The sequence below is a fragment of the Osmia lignaria genome, chromosome 4 (genome assembly GCF_051020975.1).
Source record: "Osmia lignaria lignaria isolate PbOS001 chromosome 4, iyOsmLign1, whole genome shotgun sequence".
In the NCBI taxonomy this organism is placed as follows: domain Eukaryota; kingdom Metazoa; phylum Arthropoda; class Insecta; order Hymenoptera; family Megachilidae; genus Osmia; species Osmia lignaria.
The window spans coordinates 5,199,679-5,222,927 of NC_135035.1; the positions used below are offsets into that span (position 1 = coordinate 5,199,679).

The 23,249-nt window shown below is 35.7% G+C and overlaps 2 protein-coding genes across 2 annotated transcripts in view; one reads left to right on the forward strand and one right to left on the reverse strand.

Annotated features, from left to right (window-relative positions):
• Positions 1–410: 410 nt before the first annotated feature.
• Positions 411–23,249, reverse strand: part of LOC117603274 (uncharacterized) — a 53,508-nt gene continuing 30,669 nt past the window's right edge. Inside the window, exon 4 of the mRNA XM_034322259.2 lies at positions 411–8,182. Within this exon, the coding sequence (XP_034178150.1) occupies positions 7,973–8,182 (210 nt within the window). The 3' untranslated portion in view covers positions 411–7,972. The remainder of the gene's footprint in view (positions 8,183–23,249) is intronic.
• On the forward strand, positions 11,325–13,715 carry LOC117603275 (uncharacterized). The gene is made up of 2 exons (XM_034322260.2): positions 11,325–11,654; positions 12,071–13,715. Exon 2 carries the CDS (start codon positions 12,400–12,402, stop codon positions 13,243–13,245), a length of 846 nt encoding a protein of 281 aa, XP_034178151.1. The 5' UTR covers positions 11,325–11,654; positions 12,071–12,399; the 3' UTR covers positions 13,246–13,715.

Consider the following 23,249-nt stretch of genomic DNA (forward strand, 5'->3'; position numbering starts at 1 on the left):
CATCATAGTCTATGAAAATGATAGATTTCTATCTCGCTTCCCGTTTCCAAATGAGAACTCGGAAGCTTGACTTTTCTGCTCTTATAGTCCCGTTGGCGGCAATATAACGAAAGTCTCCGATATTTAAAAAGAGTTTGTATCAAGTTTCAACTTTGTGTCTTGACTGGGGAGTAGTAATGGGTAAAAATTAAACCACGTTTTTGCTCAATTTTTCCCATCTTAACACATGAAAAATTGTTTAAAACATCAGAAACATCTACTTTACAAGACACATGTTATAGAACTTTTTCAGATTTTTAAGTTGAAAACCCAAGCTGTAAAAAATAGAAAACGCAAGTGAATTAAACATAATATTATAATTAAATCAATTTCAAAAATTCATATTATTCAAATCAATTTATAGTGTTTGTGTTACTGTGAAATGATTTCAAAGGGTTCTCTATTAAAATATTCTCTGTTTAGTGATATTTACACAAGTACATAACATTTTACAACCAGACATAAAAGGGCAGTATATACATCATAGAAAGTTTAGAAAATATCATGTCCCAATTAGAGAGACCCTTTGCTGTTTAACATTCTCTATAATCATTGACATTTATGTCCCTTTAAAGGTTGCATGTTTATGTATTAGGTGTACATACACAAAAGATTTTATTCTTCTTATTTCAATCATGTAATATAATTATTTTACATTTAAATAAGCTGTTGCCTTTGTGTTTTTGACTGAATCGTAACGAAAATAAAACATCATTTTTAATCTTTTTGAGGTTTATGTCGAATATACTTGACATGGAGACAAAAAAATTTGTTTTGCTAATAAAATTTAAATGAAACAAGAATTCATAATTTGAACATATTGTAAAATTATATAAAAGATACGAGTGCACACTTAAATACAACACTTAAAGGGTTAATTTTACATTTTGATGATAAACGATTTCAATCTACCTGAACCTTAATTATAAAAATTTTAAATTTTACATTTTAAATTATAAATTATAAATTATCAAATATGGAACGAAGGACCCAAGAAATAAGGGTAAATATTTTGATCATTTTATACTTTATACTATACATGAGAAATACTCAGAAATTCGTGTAGTTGCATATTGAAAGTTTTTAACGAACTGACAAGGGAACATCGGGGACTGATACACTCCGATTTTGATGAAACTTTGCATAAATATTTATTAGACCTGTTTATGAAGATAACTGTAATTCGTTGGTGCCTGTTTTTCACTTTGAGGGAGATATTAACCCTTTTATCTGAAGCGCCCTTTCTATATACGTGCTTATAAATCGTAAACAACAAAAGATAAAAAAATAGTTGAAATAAAAGTTATACCGTTTCTTGAGGTCTATAAAGCTGCGTGTAAGTTTTTTTTTTAAATCATCCTTTTTGCAAAATTGAATTCCCCCTCCCCCTTCGTTTTGAAAAAGTTTACGTGCTCAAGGGCATTTTTGACCATCTTATCCTGCTATACCCTTTACCTGCAAGTCAATTTACCCGCAGTGGCCATGCCGCCCCTCATTCCTCTATAGAAGGTGGGCTTTCTCCCCTATATCGTCGTTCTCCTCGGCGATGCCTACAGAGAAGGACGGGGGTCTGAGGAAGAGCGAAAAGCCGAAGCATCAGTATTTGCCCTGGAGAAGCCTGATTTGATCGCGAGTGTACTATTGAATATCATACTAAAATTTCATTAAAAATTGACATGTGTTAATTCTACATATAACAGGGAATATTGTCCTATTTAATACGGCTTACAGCCGCAGGCTTCAATAGCATTAATTATAATAAACCAAGAGGTGGAAGCTTCGAAATCCTAATCCATAATACTGCTTTGTAATTGTAATTGTATTATAAAATTTATTATACTGTTGGTTGATTCCATAACAGCCAACATGTTAATGAGAATTATCGAGAACACAGGTATTTAATATCTCATAAGTTTAATTGTTTCAATTGATTCATAGAAATATACTGTCATTGGTTAAATATGAATGGTACAAAAAAATTCTTTTCTTTTTTTTTTATACTGTTATATAAAGACATTATACTGTCTGTTAATAAAATAAAATTAACAAATTGGATAAATACATTAATATAGATTTTATTGTTTTTAGCAATTCTTTTTACATTTATTTCTTGTTTCTCAAAACAGTCACCAAATTAACACAAGTTCCCTTTTCGTTTATTTATTATAGTTTTCATACGTCTAACAAAAAATTTGGATACTCTTCAATAAATCTACATCTATTAACACGTACAAAAATATGCGCGGTTATGAAAAACCATTGGAATTTTCTGACATTTAATGATTCAAGTTTCGTGCAGTTTACTATAATAGAACAATTAATAAATATTTACATACTGTTAATCAAAAGATGCCTCTTGTCGTAGAAATATTCGTTGAAACGCTGTTTTTAAAACTTTTATGACAACTTCAATTAAGCTCATTCAAAATTGATTACAACTTTTTGAAATTGTTAAACGTCATGTAGTCCGGTCAGAATTGAATTAAGATTTCTAAGGCTCCATGGCTATCAAACCTTTTCGAGAGCCTTCTTGATTGACATACTTAATTAAAAAATTTAGATTTGAATAAAATTAAATAACATTTAATCATAAAGAACGACAGCAACAGTAAAAAAAATTCATTCAGAGAGCCTTTATAACAGGGCCCCCTGCAAAGAGGGTTTAGGTTTAGACTTTAGCCAGGCATGGGCACGAAACCAGCTCAAAGAGCGCGTCTGACATCGACACTGTTTGGGAGCGCGATTCACTCTACTTGTTAGCTCTTTCGAGGTAGCGGGGAGACGCTGTTGTAGGGGAAATCGTGCTGCGGCGGTCGTGGTGATACGAATGTGTGGCGTTCGACAGAGAACGTCACACATGCATGCTTTGACTGCTTAACCTCGAGATACTGGCGGAGTGGGGATACACTCTCCGCTGCTCAATTCGGTTCGCGCTCCGCTTAGAGCTTCGCCAAGCTCCGGAGCGCTCCTGTTCCGTTTATTACTACATAGCTGCCCATGCCTGCTTTAGACCTAACGAGATCGATGAATTTCATAATTTTTTATTAGTCTTTTGTCTTTGAAAAAACAAAATGTAATTGAAAAATTGAAATGCAAGTTTACGAGAGCACTTGATTTTCAGAATTAAATTTTGTAAATAATAAATATTTATTATATAATTATCATTTTTGATTTGACTTCATATTTAACTTGTATTCAGATAAGTGGACTGTTATAATTTTTTTGTCTGTTTTTGTAATTGATTCATGGAATAATTTTATAATAATATAGGTATTATATAATATAACATTTGTACAGCTTTAGCTGTACAAAAATTATGTTTCTTTTTTACACACAATTCAGTGACCTCTGATATGTGTACTGTAACGTGGTGTCACGTGTGCCCCTCCGTTAGAATCGCTGCGCTTCTCTTACCTCCCGCTCCAACATCAAAACGACCCATAACCCTTCCCACACCTAACCCTTTTTCCCACCCGCCGGTAACGGGGCCGATGGAGGCGACAAAGAAAACCCCAAAACGCTGCCAACGGAGCTTCGAGGCCGGCGACAGCACCATCATCCCTACCCAGAAAGGGAGCAACCCGGAAAACTAACCGAAGTCCACCAGCCCTGTAAAGATAGCCAAAAGCGACTTATAGAGCCCTCTGTCGCCGAGCCCGAAGAACACAGCCCGCAGCCGTCGTCGCCGAACCTCCATCCGCCCCATCGATCCCTATTACCGGCAGATCGATAATCGATCATTCCTAGTCCCGGAAGAGGTCCCAATTCTACCCCATCCCCTCTCCAAAATATCCCGCGACGGGCTCGTCGTCGTTGCTGCGGCGACGAGCCGTCAATTAGCCTTGATCGTCACAGAAAGCGATATAGAGATTTGGAAAGCGATTAGCGATTTTTGGAAACTACGGAAAGCGAGTACTGGGTGTGCAGAGTTGAGTGTACAGTGTGTGAGGCGTTTTGGGTAAGCCCCTTTCGCATAAAAATTTGTAAGAGTTTGAGAGTCGACAACGGCATCCTCACGTTCGCGTTCGCGTCAGCGTATGCGCTTTTTCGTCCGGTATTCCCCGCCTTCGCGAAACCCTTTTCCCACCCCTACTATTCCTTTCTGAATTCATTTCTCAACGCGTAACGTAAAGAACTTCCAATGAACCTTCCCGACCCTTGAGATTCCCCTCCCCCGACAATCCTCCCTGCGAACTCCCCTGCGTAGCGATTGTTACGGTAGACCCCGGTTGAGCCGCGCAACCCATCCCCAGTAAAGACCCCGATTCTACCCTTTTCCTTCACTTTTAGATTGCCACAGCGAGTGGCTAGCGCCCAACGAATTTTGTGTATTGCGAGTAAAATATAGAGTGACCCCCGCGAGCAGACTTACTTTTTATTATTAATTTACTAAAAAATTAATAACATACCATTGAAAAGTTTTTTTTGTAGGTAAATTAGTCTACTGTCGCGGTGTCTCCCCCCCTCTCTTTTCCCTCTCTCAGGTGCCCCCCTCCGGCCGTGAGCGAGGACGAGAGATTTAAGGAATAGATCAGACGGATATAGATCATCGACGATCATACACTCATTAGTTGACGAGCGAAGAAAGGTGATATAATTAAAATAAAGGAACTCTCCAGATCCTTCGCGAAAGTGAATCGTTTAATAATTATAACCGCACCCCATCGGTCCGCCTTCCTAGAAAGAACTGTTTTACCTGACAAAAAATAAAGTTAATTGCCTACATTTTAAATATTGATATGTTTATAACGCTCTCATGATCTTAACTAAATGAATCGTTAGCCAAATGTTAAAAATGTTATTTTTGTAAAAATCTGAACCTGTAAAACTTTTTAAATTTTCAAAAATCATGAATAACGTTAAATGCTAAAATCAGTATTATAATTTCAAGCCTTCTTGAAATTTATTCTTTTAAAATATGGAATTCTTAATCTCTGAACTGCATACACACTTGTACATTACCAGAAGAGCTGTTAATAAGTGGAGCATAATAATAACTTAAAGAACTCGTGATATTTGAGGAACAACTTTCTTATTTTTAACAATTTTCAAATAAATTTTCTGTAATCTTGAACTTGTTTTTTAAAATAAATAGGATCATATAATTTTAAATAAAGAATTTCCACTTATAATTACATACTCATATTTTAAATTAATATTATTCACAAACATTTCTTAAACATTTATTTCTAAAAGTCTATTTTCTTATATTCATAAAGTATAAAATGTCAATCAACTTTTTTCCCCTTACCTCTTCGTCACACAAAAATTGATTTATGATTTTTCGCGTTTGTAATAAAAGAAAATCATTTTACATTAACCAATGTATTGTAAAGTATGCAGATGTAAAACATGACTGCTAATAACGTTCAATAACGCTTGGTTGGTGCGTGTAATAGTTTTCATTGATTATGTCACGTATAATGTCACATAATGTAGAAAACACGTTTCATTATATTATAATGCGATATTTAACGTTGAGTGTAGCACTTTCGTATAATTTTGAATAATTTGACGAACTCTAATTCATCATTTATATCAAATGGATGTGTACATAAATTAATATTCATCTTCTCTAATAAATCAAATATGTACGTTGACATTAGTGCGAACATTTAACATTAATAAAGTTCCTCAGAATTTCACGTTAACAAGGTAGTTCCGGATTTTACTATATCTTGTGTTTCATTTATTTCATTATTATTTAATGGTCAACAGGAGTGACACTAGCACCTATAGCGAAGTACTAATGAAACGCGAAAAAGTAATTCACATTTTCCCGACCCAATTCCGAAAGAAACGTGTAATGATTATGATATTCATATTTAGGTAGAATATACTGAACCCAGTACAGAGCGCTTTTTGGGAAAAAGTGTAAAAAAATTTCTTTTATAAAAACGCATTTTTTATAAGGTTCAAAGCCAAATTGCAATATTGGGCTCTACACACTGCTGTATAATTATACAAGGAATATTTTTAAAAAAGAATCATTAAAAAATATTGCCTCTTTGCCTTAAAATCTTTGAATTACTAAATCGCAGACGTGCCGTTTTATATTAACGTGTCTTGAATATCGCGATCTCCTTGTCTTCCTATGCAGGAGAGTCGAGAACATCGGTTCAGACTTAGGCCATTGCTCGTGTTGACCCTTAACCCTTCGTCTATTATAAAATTCAACTAAAATTAAATCTATCAGTTTTTAAACCAGAGTATAAAATAAGAAAATAATATACAATATAAAATTAAATTCAAATTGAATTCTTTTTTTTATTTGGACTAAAAGTTTCAACATTTTTAATAAATTAGCCGTGCCATTTTTCATAATTTTTAAAGTTTTTCCCATCTAAAATTCAAATTTAATTTCCATGAAAATATTCCACTCTAAATTATGTCTCTTATTCGGTCTGCATAAGAATATTTAATTGCATATGTAAACTATCCAATTTTATAAAAATACCAAACGATATGGACGAACGCTGTTCCGATGCAAAAAATTATTAAAAAGTAACGTTATTAAATGCCACATTATTTAAACGACCAGAAGTGTTTCAAGCACTCTCGTTAGGAGGAAATCGATAATTTCAAATAAGAAACATATAATAAGTTTATACCTTTTTTATAAAATTATTAAAAACAATATAATTCTATTACTTTTGACAAAAGACTATTAGTAGAAAATCGATCGGACTACGATGCGTCAACACATCTAATTTATTATTTTTAACACTGATTGTCATGTCACCCAAATTCGGATGACAAATGAATTCTCAAAAAAATCTGTCACCTATTTAATGAGATATCACTCATTTATATAATTATAAATCATTATTATTGTGCAAAAGAACCTAAGTGCGAAATAAAATGTTAATCGTATCACCATACGTTTCAGTCGTATTTGCAAAGAAAAAAAATCCTTGTGGCCGAGAAATTCTATTTAAAGGGACACAAAAACGTGCTTACTATCAATTCAAGAGATCAGCTCGATTATTCGCCTAGGCCAGGCACGCTCATGCAGGTCACCGTACGACCGCCTGAGTGCAGTCGGACTTGTCACGGACATAGCTGCCTATACTACTGCGATTATCGATCCATGGCGGGAGAGGGCATCATCGCAACGATAGGTCTACGAGCACGTGTTACGAAGGGCAGACGATATCACGTGACACCGTAAAGTTTACACGGACATCCAGTGCGTTCCTTGTCCTATACGCGATGCTTTGATGTGGACATATGAGAGTTGTAAATCAGATTGAGAAGTGAAAGGCATTCAGCTGTATGACCTCGGGAAACTTGGGGAATGGGAAGTACCCCACCACTCCCAACGATTTGTCCGAGATAAGGGCGTACTTCGAGCCCGTAACAATGCTCGCGTGCAAATCCGGGCATCGGCGGGCGCTCGGCTTATTACTTGCTGAGCGTCCCTAGCCTAGGACCCCCTAGTTTTGCAAATATTCTTATAGACGAGAGATCTTGGACTTCAATTATTTTAATAACCGTCTCGTAGAATTATTAAATTCCGTATCATATGAATTAAAATTTTTTTCTTAAGATTCTCGTGAATCGCAATAAGCAAATTGTCAACGATATCCAGCTTTAATTATTAACAACATTTTGTATCAAAAGTAATAATCGTGTTACTCGTTACACGTTAAGAGCTAAGAGAAATGTCAAGTGTACGCATATGCCATCTTAACTTGTATTATTTCATAAAGAAACAATAAGTGTGTAAGCAAATGTAATCAATGATAATCATTTGTCAATTCCATAACTGATGCCTCTAGTATTCGATCAAACAAATGTTATTCGGTGTGTCCAACGCCTTCATAATCATCCCTTCGGTCTTTGACGCGAGGTACCTAACCTAACTGATGCGCGTGTTGTAAAAATATGCGAGTCTTACGAGCTACGTGGTTTCCCTGTTGTAGAATCACGATTACTCCTTCTCCTCGGTTTCCTGACTCTCACTGCCCAACAAGGTCGATTTGTCTTCCTCGTGACCCTCCACTTCTGGTTCCTCTACGCTTTGACGCTGACGTCTTATGGCCTTTCGCTGCACGTAGAACATGAGAACGATGCTGATGCTTGCCATCGCTGCCAGCCCTGCCAGGACTATGTAAATCATTACTGGCATCTGGTTTGATCCCTATAATCAAAGGAGTTATCCTGTTATTTGTAGTCGAATGGTACTGATGTTATTAGGTATTCATTGTGTTTAAGACATCGAAAGGTCATGGCAAATAAGAGTGTGTATTATTTGCGAAATACGTAAAGATTTAATAACGATAAAAGTTTTTTAACTAGTCGTTGGTATACAAGGTTTTTTTAAATTTTATTATTTTAAATCGCATCCCCCACCTGGGTATTAGCGACTATTACATACCACACATACATATATCCAATAAATACATAGTTAACGGTTACATTGCACAGTTAACAATAAATGTCTAACGTTAATGGAATCAATAAATTTGATTACATTTTTGCACTGTGAAAAGATACTTAACATTTCACCAATTGTCTTCTTGTCGAGATTAGTTGTGAAATTTTGGACAATCTATTAATATATGATTCACAGTAATTGGGTTCCTGCACTGTTCATATTCTGGTCTTGTAGTTTTTAGCACCCTCCATTGAGTGTGCTTATGTCACGGCTTTTGTGTGTCTGTCAGATTTTGAATAAGGGTCATATACTTCTATTAATTTAATTAAATTTATGTTTAATAATATAATTAAACTTATTTTATTTATGAAAAACTTATTTTTTTATGATGAATCGATATTTGAGGAATTCATTCAAGGTATATTATCGTTAATAAAAATTTTTATTTGTTGGACCGCGATGCTTTATTGAATCAAGGAGCGTGCTTTGAGTCCAGCTTGACCGCACTTGTTGCAATTAGGTGAGCAAATTAGGTAGTGCGTGAGCAATGTATGTCCTATTCGAAACCTTGTTATTAAGATCTGGTCTTTCCTATTAAATTAGGCTAGGCTGCGTTCGTGGGTGTTTTTCCTTGCATTATGCAGAGCAAGTTTTTTTACTGTTTATCCATTGTGTACTCCAAATGTTGTTGATATTGCTTTTGATTATATTTTTGAAGTCTCTGTCAGTCATAATATTTAGTTTTACCCGAGTTTAGTTTACTTGCAAGTACTGCTGCTACAAGGGTTATTCAGAGTAAAGTAAGCAAAGGGGTACAATTCTTGGTATCGAAGCAATCTTCTGTTACCGTTAACACGTGTTAGACAGCTCTGCCAACCCCAAACCCCGCGCATTTCTTTTGAATTTTTTCTTTGTCTTACATTTTCCGTACTTTTAATTCCGTGAGTTTATCACTCCACACTTTTACTTTTCTATACTCCATACTTTTTTTAGTCCCATTATGTGTGTGTGTGTCCGTGTATGGTGCGTGTGTGTATCGCTGTCAACAACACACGGTAACCCATCTATTGGCGAAACCGTGCCCACTTTTGACTTCGGTGATCTTACGGGTACCGGTATGGCCTAAGTGGCTAAGACCGTTGACCTCCAAGCTCCACTCTTGTGATTTTGACGCAAATTTTAGGTTTACGCCTCACTACCAGGAGGCGCTGATGTCACTTCTCTCCATGCATAGCTTGTATCACTGATTTTAACACACAACTAAAGATATCGTGACATCATGTTCCCGCGAAATTTGTCGCCGCGTTTTTCAATTGTTTCAAAATTTAAAGAGACAAAAGAAATATGGTGCACATAGCTGCACATGGTGTGATGGTGGCAGCGTAGGTGACTGAATTTCCAGGTTCGTGAATTCCGTTATTATAATTATTACTATTATTATTACTATTATTATTATTGAAAAAGATATTTTTTAAAGTTTTTTCTAGGTGTTTAGGTTTTTCAATAACTTCTGCTGATGAGATGCAGTAACAGGAGGAGAAGATAGAAATTAAGTAAGTACAGAATTTTTTAAAATTGTTACTGGAAACATAACTGTTTACATTGCTATTTTAGTAATATATTTAATTTTAATTATTAAAATGTATCTTTAAAGAAAGAGGAAGAAAATATGCATCATCAGAGGGTGTATTAACGAAAACAGCAGGATGTTCTCCTTCCCCTTAAAGAGAAAGGATAAGAAGAGGATGGCACAGTGGGTGGAAGTATGTGACAACCCAAAGAAATTCCGAGTGATCTGTAGTAGCTACTTTAAAGAAAAATACTTCATGAAGAAAAGATTAACAACATCAGCAGTTCCAACACTGAACTTATTTGGTAATTACTCTTATGTATACTTTTTATAGCATATGTAAATAATTGTTAATGAAAATATTTATTACAGTGTCAGAGACTACCTCTATTAAAATAGAGCAACAAGACAGCTGGATGCAAATGAAAAGAAGAAAAAGAGGAAGATTGTAAGTATTCAGTTTGCATATACAATATATGTATAAAATCATTAACATGGTATTAATACACTGAGTATATACAGGGTGTCCCACGCAACTGGAACAGGCTGTACCTCCTAAACGGTTGGGAATAGAAGAAGATGTTATAAGTAATAGTTAAATGGTATCGGACGGTGCATAATATGCAATTAATTTTATGCATTTTTATGCATCGGTGCATCAGAAAAATGCAACAGCACTTTTTTTTTTTAATGGAAACCTATGTTTTTGACTGCACCAGTCGATGCAGTTTCTGGTGCTCTACATAAAAGTACTAACATACTTATGCCCTAAACTTATTCGTTAGGAAGTTATCGAAGCTAAAATCGATATAAAATCGGGTCGGCAAACGATCGCACACGGGTAGTGAATTGTTACTCATGGAATTCTTAATCTTACAGTGACTAGTATTAGCAGCCGCTTCATGTTTACAAACATTGTAATGGAACATAACGTAAATAATCCGGAACACTTGCCGAGAGCCCGAAATAATTCAGAGAAGCTTTAGCTTCGAAAACTTCCTAACGAATAAGATTAGGGCATAAGTATGTTAGTGCTTTTATGTAGAGCACAAGAAACTGCATCGACTGGTGCAGTCAAAAACATAGGTTTCCATTTAAAAAAATAGTGCAGTTGCATTTTTCTGATGCACCGATGCACAAAAGTGCATAAAATTAGTTACATATTATGCACCGTCCGATATCATTTAACTATTACTTATAACATCTTTTTCTATTCCCAACCGTTTAGGAGATACAGCCTGTTCCAGTTGCGTGGGACAGTCTGTATAATAATACTTCTTACATGAAGTGTATGTATAATATTATATAATTTTGTTCTTATAGTTAAACCTGACTGCACCAGAGGAGTGGAGAACATATATAGGGACCATGTGCTTGTGTGTGTACCTCACCGATATCATTTATATGTATTTGTAGCGACACCAGCGATCCTGGTAGTGAGGCGTAACACTAATTTTCGGGGAGTTTGGAGGGCCTGTCTCTGTCACGGGTCTTCTCGCTCGTTTGCGCACAAGGCCCACGCCGACGGCACTATCTTGTGAAACATCAAATCGTGAAGAAGTGTTCAACAGAAAGCTTAATCAAGTGCACTGGTTCACCGATTAAGACCAGCTCGACATATCGCAAGATCCTCAGTCACTGTGCAGACCAGCAAGATCTCACCAGGTATAGCGCACTACATTATTTACTCAACGAACACGTGCATCGCCAACCACGTGCCGCGCCAGCACACACTCGCGGGCATCTACACTACAGCGGACCGTATTAATACAATTAACGGCACTTTGCTCATTGTATTGTAATTCATTTGGCATGACAGATTAATTTGCGACAGTTCAAATCACGAGCTTGTGAATTTTATCACCAACGACTTGAATAAATCAAATTTTCGAAACCAATCTCGAACATTTGATCCTTCGAGTCGGATTGCGCACTTGCTAGACTCGGTTTTCGTTAATTTCGCAAATTGATCATTGTGCGCCTCATGAATCTTTGTTTCGTGTTCGTAACGGTTTTTCTTTGTTCAACCATCTTTGTCTCTTTCACGTTCAAATTAAACTCTCATTTACGTCACTCACTAGGTGGCGCTCAAGAAGCCCATAGCCGCAACTCAACATCAACCGTCGGTAAGGAGGTACAGTTCACCTGTCCAGTTACCGACACAATGGCGCAGCCGTCGAAGACGACCGGAAAACGGATTGAGATGCAAGACAGCTCGCAGGAGACCATGGAGGTGCCAGAGCCAAACTCGTCAGCTCGCACCTCACCTGAGCCTAGTTCAAAGGAGGCATCGCGTTGCTCACCATCACCTCACTCACATGCGACACGAGCCAACGCACCAGCAACACTGCCGATTGAGCTGTAGCTCAAGGTTGAAAGTCAGAAGGGTCGACTCCGCACGGTGCAGAGCATGCTCGACACAACCCGAGACAGCTCTGGACGCCTCTCCAGAGAAGAGCTCGACGACGTCAAGCAGCAAGTGGACGAGGTGCAGCGAGCCTTTAATAAGGAACATGCGCATTTTGAGGTAGTGTGGCCCTCCTCAATGCTGGACCACCCATACTTTAATGACCGCTGCTACCTCCAGATGCAGCTGGTGTGCTTAGAAGTGAAAACACTCATAGTAAAGAAGAATGCGACGCTGCAGGCTCAACAATCTGATGTACAGGTAGTTCAATCGCGGCTCCCGGTCCTCGAATTGCCAAAATTCACCGGAAATTACACAGATTGGCTGTCCTTCTTCGACCTGTTCAGCTCAATGATTTTGAACACCTCACATCTGAAGGATGTGGAGAAATTTTACTACTTGAAGCGATGTTTACGTGGAGAGCCAGCTCGGATGATCTCAAACCTCCCACTCACTGGCGCCTTACTGCAACCGGCTATTGAACAGCTCAAGAACCGATATGGAAACAAGAGACAACTCGTTCAGGCTCACCTGGACAAGCTCACGTCGATGCCAATGAATTCAAATCAATCTTCCAGATTATTGAGCAAACTCATCTCAACTGCCATTGAGACTCGAAATGCATTGCTCAAGCTTGTCGATCCCAGTATGCTCGGCGACTGCATGTTGGTGCACCAGGTGTGCAGACGGGTGGACCGCACCACAAGGGAGAAATGGGAGTTCTCACTCGAGACAGCCACGGACTACCCGACGTTTGAGCAGCTCGACCAGTTCGGCATATCACGAATCTGGACGTTGGAGATGCTCAAATCTAACCAAGCTAGATCAGCCCATGACAGTTATTGGTGAGGGTCGAACAAAACCAACTGATAACACTGACAACACCGGTGTGGTGTTGTGAATGAAGCGCATACATCAACTTCGATATTAAAATGTAGAATTAACATAAAAGCATTTCAGTTTGGAATTAGATTAGATTAAATGTTTATTAATAACTTTTTAATAGATAAGTTATAAAGAAAAGTTATTCATAATAAAAAAGTTATTTACTCCTTCTCTGTTAACAGCAAACATCAGGATACCATTAGTTAAATTTTCTCATAATAAAACTTCATAGTAGGTACACTACTTTAAAAGCTGCTGACCGTTGCTACGCTTAATATACTGAAGCTAAAACTTTTTTCATTAACTTACGAATTTTCATTAGCCAATGCTGCTAAATATTTAGAACTTTTGATTAAACATGTTGAAGTTTAATACCATGACTTTTAAATTAAACTTAAATGTACAATTTCATTTTAAAAGGTACTGATAATGAATACAACGATTAGAATTGTAATTATAGTTACAAACATTATATCGTTATTTACATTTCAATAGCTAATGTTTTGCTGCAAAATAGATTTAAATCGTTTCAGAGTAAAGTGATTATATTATATTTATAATATATGTATAAAGTATGAAAAGGATAGAATTAATTTTTTTTATCAATAAGATATGCTGGACGTTGAGAAGACTGAACAATAAAATATATAGACTACTTAAGGTACTTTCTTCTTTGTGAATGCCTTTTCTGCTTCAAATCCCTAAATCCTACAAAGAAGGTATTTCAAAGCAAATAAAGAAATACAAGGCTAATATTAGTACTGCTAATAAATATATATGTATATTTCAATTCCTTTTTATCCTTTATAAGAATTGAATTGTTATCTAAAACTTTTACCAGCATTCAATAACTTCTTAATTAAATACGGTACAGAAACATCTTCAATGAAGCCAAGAAATTATTCACTGTTTCGTCGAACTGAAACTTTGATTTAATTATAACGTTACTGAAAGTTTTGTAAGTTCAACTTGATTTAATACCGTTTTGCGTCAAAACCTTTGTTTTATGAACAGTATAAATATTTAACTAATAGAAATACACAATTACTGCAATGCTTAATAAATATGTTTTAGTGAAATATTTTGCACTACGAAAGGAATATTAAATACAACTGCGAAGGGTATTAATATTAAAATACCCTTTGATGCAAGCGGTAAAGCACTATGTAGTGAGCAGTGTGCTGTATAAACGAATTTCCGCTGCAGTTACTGTAATTGCGAATAGCATACATGCAATAACTGTAACTAAAGTTCAGCCCACCGCACACGGTGTATTCATTTTTGCTGGATTGTTTGTTTAGAATTGTACAGGCAGTCATGTAGGAAACAGTGGTTCACTGCGGGTTCTATTGTTAAATTTATCTCGGTAGATTTTGTGATTGCGTCTATATTACTTATTTTGTAAGTTTTTTAATTAGCTCGCCTGAATAGGTAATTAGAATGCAGCTGTCGCGTGACAGTAGGCTTCTCTAGAGAAAATGACGAAAAAGAAATTTTCGAAACTTCAATATATTCAAAAGGGTTATTTAAAAAGGTAGAAATACCATTATTTTAAAAAGTATCGCTAACAAATATAAGAAGGAATGATCCCAAACCCGGAAACTCGAAAAATTATGAAATTTTGTCAATATGTAGGGAATTTCCTCCTGATTAAAATGCATATATTATGTACATATTTATGTTTTATTAAAATAAGATAGGTTTTCGTTTAAATAAGTAGGTTTTTCTTTCAGGTAAATAGATTTCCTTTGAAATCCAAGCGATTGTAAAGGAAATTAAGTATTAAAGGTGTAATACAGGTTACAAACAATTGTCTATATGAGTTATGTCTTAAACCGTGTCAAAACATTCACGTATACAAGTTTCGAGATGCTTCTAACGGTGTTCACGAAACGAGGTTTCTCGCGCCGTGTAAGTAACTACTTACATACTTACATCGGCCATTATGGTTCAGAGAAATAGAAAAGTAGGGTTATGGTTCGCGAACCGCCAGATAACCATGCATGTTACAGATTTACTGAATATGTATGTATGTATAGTGCACCGATGACAAGATGTCCCACGAGACAAATGCAAATGCGTGCTTCTCATGGGACATTTTGTCATCGGTGCACGGTACATACATACATAGCATAAGTTGGATAGGCATCCGGTGAGATGCATTGGATAAATGCTCGGTAACCATCCCACCACTTGGGGGATCCTACTTGGCGACGTACTGACCGCTGGTCGTCCCTGCGTCGCGAACGATTGCCGGATTTCACGCGTCCTTCCGAGGTCGTAAATCTCAGAATAGCCTCGATGGCTAGCAGTCCGTCGCGACGCGTTGTTTCGCCAAATTAATTTTGAAACAATAATTAAAAATTGAAACGTCTGAATTTCCACTGTTTCTCGGTCACGAACACTTGACCGATTGTAGAGTATCAGTTCGCATCTTTGTCGCTGATCGAAACATAAAAATGAGAATGAGGCTCCGTCGTCGTTTTTCGCCTTCTCGAATTTTCTTGTCCGGGGGAAAGACGCTGATTACGCGATAGTTAATTTGCCAATCAGCGTGTCCCTTGGTATCGCATCCGCCCTTCCTTGCGCCCTTAATGCAATTTTGTCTAGGGGAGGGTGAGGCGATACCTGATGTACCCAAGGACCTCGAAATTTCGGCAACGCCGCGGTTTTCTCTCCAGGTTGACCCTCGGAGGCCAAGTACCACTAGTTGACCGTTTTCGAACTTATCCTTCGGAAGACTGAGTTTATGACATAATTGTAGCTATTGGGAACGAAGCAAAAATTGAAAATTCTAACTAAGTCCATTGTTCGAAAAAGATAAATTACTATTGCAGGCAATACTAAAAACGTTTAAACTCAAAAGTAGCCCCTTTCGTCGCGAAACTGTCATAAACTGTCCAACGAAATCCTCGTAAACGTGTTCCTCGGTACGGAACACCCCCCTTGCGGAACAGGGATGGCTCCGCGAGCGAATAGTTTAACCTGATCCAAGCACCGATATCAGTGAAACAATAATAATTAACACACCCATGTAATTTTTTTACTTTTTATTTTTTTTAAATGATACTTTTACTAATGGTATTTGTGAGATTTTTCTGATTAAAACAAGACCAAACAACGATATAATTTTTTGATCATATTTACTTTATTTTATGTATGTACATGGAAACATCCCCAATGCGAATTGTTTTTTCGTCTATATATGTCGCGTTCCAATTATATCATGTTTAATCCTATTTTAATTAGTGTAGCAGTCGAGAAAACAAACGGTATTACGTCTCGGGATCCTCTGTTAAACTCGTCAGTGGGGCTGACAACAGACGACCTCTGCTCCAGACACGTATCATACCGCGGTTCGAAACTTGTATATATTCGAGCCGCATGCTGGGCGAGCGCTTGTGAGAACACGGTTCCTCTCGCCGCCACCTAACGCTCCCGGTCCGAACTCAAGGCGTCCGGGGAGACGAAACCCCCTCCACTAAACACGATTGCGACATTAGTAACATCTGACAATCACATTGGTGAAAATTTCATTTAACAAAAATATAAAGTAAAAAAGTTTTGTTGTTAAATTAGGATTCTCGGACCTCTTTCTCTTCCGCTGTCTGTTTTTGTTTAAGTTCGGCAGCATTCAAAGGCTCGACCTGGGCCATTTCTATCATTAAAAATCTACACTTCCGTTTCGTAAATGCCCGGCTTCTTCTCCGATTTTCGGGTGCTTATCCAATTTCTACTGTACCGTTATTTATTTTGATACTTTTTGTATCTAACTACTTGAGATTTTTTCTAACTAGTATATGTATGTATCCAAACTTTTGGAGAAAACTATTTCACTTTTGCACGAGATGAGAAATAAACTTTCTATAAAGTCAATTGCAAATTATACAATTAAATGTTGATAATACAAATAAATAATAAGCATGACATCTGTAAAGCAATGAATTACGAAAATCGAATGCTATTTATAATTATTAATGTATTTTGAACAATATTACTGACAATTTAAAGATTTCGTTAAATTAGAATTTATTGATCGAGGGTATACAATAAACATGAAACTGCATTTAAAGGAAAACATCCGTATTTGTTATGAACGTTGGCCTGCTTAAATACTTTCCTGACATGGCTTAAATTAATCCGTCATAATGATATAAAATTCAATATCGGAAATTTTGACCTACTTAAAGAACTCGGTATGATAATGATTTCAAACTTCGCATTTATTAAACACACGAGTTCGCAATAAACGTTTTATACCTTTACAGTTATGAGAATTACCATTAAAAACTATACGGAAAGCTTCCTTTCATTTAAATCATATCCAACAATTGTTTATTACTTTATTATTACTATTATTATAATCCTCATATCGCCAACAGCAACGAAGAAACGGTTAATTATGGAAACAACATTTTTCAATTAAATACTTGAAGAGTAAAAACTTGGTGTTTTCTAAAGTTCTAAATGATTTTATCTTTTTATTAACACACTAATAATGGTGCCATATTTTAACACATAATATGATTAAAACATTAAATTTCGAATCTATTTATCTAATGAAATGAAAAATTACAAAACTGTATTTATCAAAATTACTGGGCACAAAATTCACTAATTGTAAAATTTTGTTATAGTCTTTTACTGGCAGCATTACAAGATCTACTTATTTCTAATGAAAAATTACAGTAGACACCTGCTAATTCCCTATTGGGGACGCCTCGTAGTCGCACGCACCTTCTACTCTCTTGCATAGATAGTCAATAATTATGCAACAGCAACAAATCAATTATGGAGTATGCACGCGTTCCATTGACGCTCGATAAGTCCCCATTTTCTAAAAGTGTCCAATTGCAGAGTCCAAAATGCAAGGAAATATCGATCAAATTATTTAAACATTGTAAATAATAATTTATTAATACGTTGGTCGCCGCAGTGAAGATGGACTTTTTAACCGACTTCGAAAAAGAAGGAGGTTACTCAATTCGGTATATACAGCGTGTTCGACAACGTTCGTTTCCTACTCTGTAAAGATGCCTTAAAGTCATGAATTTCAGATGTCTTTACAACGTTCGTTTCGTACCCTATAAAGATACCTTAAAGACATGAATTTCAGATGTCTTTACAACGTTCGTTTTGTACCTTGTAAAGATACCTTAAAGACATGAATTTTAGATGTCTTAACGACGTTCGGGACAAAATATCGTAAAGATGTCCAGGTAAGGTCGTAAGACGTTCAGACCTAAAATGGTCGTAAAATGGATATCTTTAAGACATCGTGTGCTATCTGGGATCTCTTTTTGGTCGTTGCATGTCTGGTATTGTTGTACAATTGACAGTTTCTTTTGATATATCATATTAGATTATTATCATCAGTTAAATTACATTACAGTATCAGGTATTTGTTAAAGTAATAATTGTTAGACTGTGAAATAGTTAATTTTTATTCTAATAACTCAAATATTAAGAAAGAAATTTATGAATTAAAAATATTCAAAAACTATGTAAATTATAGATATTTACAATATCTTTTTACGAAAAAAGTAAAATTTATTTTCTAGCTATTTCATTTACAACAATATGGGCATGTTTTTTACCTTCTGTTGGTCAGTCCATTTATTTTCATAAATGGTTCTTTAACTAATAATGAAATGTCACACAATCATACAATTTAAATGAAGTATTACATAGACCAGAACAGGGTAATAACAACAATTCTCCCATTACAAATATTTCATTGATACGTAAAATAAGACAAGCTTATATTTTATTATGGAAAGATTTTTTGCAAGCATATTCAAATAGTCATGTTGTAAAATGGTCAATATGGTGATCATTTTCCACTTGTGGATATTTACAAATTATCAGTTATATACAATTATGTACTTTGGCAAACTCGAGTATCACATGGAAATAAGATTTATAATGGATTCTTTATACACTATTATAGGTGAGCAAATATCCTGTATGCTTTACAGTCAGTATAGTTTTCTAGACAGATCAAATATAACTTTAACTTTTTTTCATTGCTAACAATTTTTTTGCAGAAAACGTAATGCTTCATTTATATTTTTCACCAATTACTCCCAGACGGATGGACCAATCGGAACGAAACCTTTTACATCTTGTAGATTGTAGAGTACATATGTCCCCCAATTGGTCCCGTAAAAAGGACATTTCGCATTTTTTCATTCCTAACGACTTTTATTGCAAAATCGTAATGCTGTAGGAGAGGAAAAAAAGTTAAATAAATAAAATGCTCTCTCCGTAATGTTGGTTAACTGGGCGTTTTAATAATATAATTAACTTTGTCGTATCACAGTCGCGGAACCACGCCGTTTATCTAAATCGTTTGTCTCGGTCTAATCTCTTTGTAATCTGCGTCTAATCTCCGTCTCTAGTCCGCGGACCGTTACCTATATATGCCTATTGCCTATTTCGGTGGTGGGGATATCCCCGAATCTTCGAGAAGATTCCATGTCGCGGTTTCTACGCTTACAATGCTTCATTTACACTTTTCGGCGTTTACTCTGCAAGGAATGTATCGTTTCCGATGACACCTGTTACATCTTATAGAAGATAGGAGATACTTCCGCGATGTCCCTACTTACAGAAATGAATGGAATTTGATATCGGTAATAAATTTTGTTGTTGCAATTAACCAATAAGAACGGTAAACCATCTTACGGCATCCTACGAGTACTGCTCGTTCCACTAAAAAGTGTGAAATAAAATAATTTTTAACAAGAAATACAACCGCCTTCAAAATACGCTGAAAAGTGTAAAATAATTTATATTTCATTTATACAGCTGCGTAACAATTATTAATGAAACCTCTTGTTGCATTAACAAAATGGGCTAAGAAGTATAAAATAATTTCTGTTCCATTTATACCAATACTCCACAGCTACTATATTATTTAATACTACTATATTTTTTCAAGATATTTGCAATTTGTTCGGTTATTCGAGTGAATCGTTTATTTTTAAAACATAAATCTTTGTTTATTCAGATTTGACCCTATTATAAAATTGATGAAACATGATTTTATTAAAAAGATAAATATAAATCCCACATGGTTCAGGGCATCACTTTTATTCACCTGGTTCCCAGATGGTTAACAGTAAAATATAAAAAGCACATCAATTATAATTTATATAAATGTAATTTTCACTAATAATTGTCTTATAATTATTTACATTACAGTTGAAAACGATTTATTTAGAAAACAAGAAGAATTAATATTCAACTATTCAAATATCTTTATATACCTTCTAATAAAACAATAAGTTTTGAACGATTACGTTTTTACATATCCTATAATGGGATAATTTATTTTAAATCAATCGTTAAAATCGATGTCGACTGCAATTTTTCAAATACAAATTCAGATAGAGGATTTAAAGAAATCCTACGGATAAAATATTTCGGATTCTTATTTCTAAGATCGTATATAAGGTTCGACATCCAAAGTAATTTTCCATTTAAATAACGTCCACCTTCCTTTCTAAAGAGACATATTGGCAAAATGTAATTTAATTTAATCCGGGAAATTGAATCCCGTTCCGTTGAGACTGATTTCTCCGTCTTTTTTATGCTCACGTAAGTACAATGTAATCAGAAAACTCTTCCGGATTGAAATATTAAAATTTAATGTACCACTGCTAAAAGACATGGAAACGAAAAACATATTTAGGGTGTTCGACAACAGGTGGGAGATTTTTTAAAGGGTGATTCTGGGGATCAAAATAAAACGAAAATCAAGAATGATGAAATAGCGTTTGTGGCTTTGCTTTCCAGTAATTAACGTTTAAAAATTCGAGTAAACAGCGCCTAAAACCTGCAACCTGCCCAGCAACGACGACTGAACGTCAGGTCAGCAGGGATGAGTACAGTCATAACCAAGAAGGGAAAGCCGAATCCTGCGGTACCGAGAAACAGAATAGCACGAGGTAAGTTTCTAATATTCAATGTTTTTTGGTTATGACTGTACCCACCCCTGATGACCTGACGCAGATTTCAGGCGCTTTTTATTCGAATTTTTAAACGTTAGTTACTGGAAAGCAAAGCCGCAAACGCTATTTCGTTATTTTTGATTTTCGTCTTATTTTGATCCCTAGAATCACCCCTTAAAAAATCTCGGAAAAAATAGAGGAAGTATTAAATAAATATATCCTATTATTAAAGAATTGTCGTAAGTTTCGTGCGGTATTCAACGTATTAAAATTTTACTTCAGAAATACATAAAACCATAAAAACACAGGCATTTCTGTAAATGACTCTAACTTTGTAATGCAGTTACCTTTATAATGCAGTTTCGTTCGTTTTAAAAGAAAATGTTCAAACTTTCCGACAGTATACGTGGCAATTGCAAAAATTGTTGCTTGCAAGCTGTAGTGTTTATAAAATATCAAGAAACTTTTATAATTAAACGATCCCTCTCCCTTCATTAACAAGAGATTTTACCCTTTGGACATTGACTAAAGGGGTTAAAAAGTAAGAGGTTCAAGTTTTAATTAACTTTTTGTCATAGCAGTTTGGTTAAATTTTAATAAAATTATGGAACCTTTTAAGTTGGACAATTTTGTAATAACAGTTAAAGTGAGGTAATAAAATTTGCGTATTCACTAATAAAATTAGTGCATTCTGGGATAATAAAATAAAAAGTTTGTTGCATTTTATAAGGCAGTAGTAAATACAATTCTCCTTATAACTCTTTTTTTCCATTATATTGTTTTAATTATTTAACGCGTTCGCGGACGGCTACTACATATGCAGTATTTTCGCTTTGTTCTGGTAGATCACCACTGCATATGCAGTACATTAGTTTTTTTTAATTTTTATAGTAATCACGATAGAAAAACTTATAAGCAAAATTATCTATCTAATCTACATTCATCCCATATACAATAATTCGACACCCGCCTTTCCGTTGTTAATATTGGTAACATTGTATTATTGTCCAATTTCGTCTAACTAACTTTGAAATTAGATTTATGAAGAGCGCTTATATTATATCAACACCCTATGTGACTTCACACTGTCCGCAAATATGTTAATGGTTTATTTCGGAAAGTTGATGACTAGCGAAAAATGTTTGGAACGATAGTTGCGTATTTTTCACCTGAGAATACAATGCTATGATTAGAAGTAGAGGTTCCTAATTAAAAAAATCGAGTTAAACCCTATATGACCTCCAAGTTCCCATCAATCAAATATTCTGTTACTACCCGATGACCCTTTTGAAACTTGACCTGTCTCAAGATAAATGGACCACATTGAACACCAGTAAAATGTTAAATGAAGGCAACGTGTACAGGGTGAGTCCGATAAAGTGTTACAAACTATTATTTCGAAAATTATAACAGTTATCGACCTAATTCTTTTTTTAAATTAAATAGTACGAAAAGTATGAACCGAGTATAAAAACCCTTCCTAGTAATTACATTCATTTACGAGATACATAATGCATACATTTCATATGGTAGTGTTAATAAAAGCATAACATCGAAAATATAATTTTTTTTAAATATAGGTGTATTTCAAGAATAAAAATGTATAAAGTAAAGTAAATATGTATTAAAACATAAATATTTTCATTTCATAAATATAAAGATAGGTTAGGTTAGGTTAGGTTGTCGCGAAGGCCCGCCAGAGCAGACGGTCGAACGGGAATGGAGGTGCCAGGCCCGACATGATGCCCTGGACCGTTGGCGTCGCGAAATAATCGCGAGCGGCGCCGCTGGCCAGCAAGCGGTCGGGGCGGTCCTGCCCGTCATCAAAAACTGGCGGGACCGCGGCTTTGGTCGGATCACCTTCCGGACTACACAGGTGCTCACCGGGCATGGTTGCTTCGGTGACTTCTTGTGCCAGATTCGTAGCGAGGCGACGGCTATATGCCATCACTGCCGGGCGGGGCGGGACTCCGCGCAACACACACTGGAGCACTGTCCAGTGTTTGCGCGGGC

Bases quoted from the DNA above. Each gene is read 5' to 3' on its own strand.
- LOC117603275 (XM_034322260.2), top strand. From the start codon at position 12,400: ATGCTCGACACAACCCGAGACAGCTCTGGACGCCTCTCCAGAGAAGAG.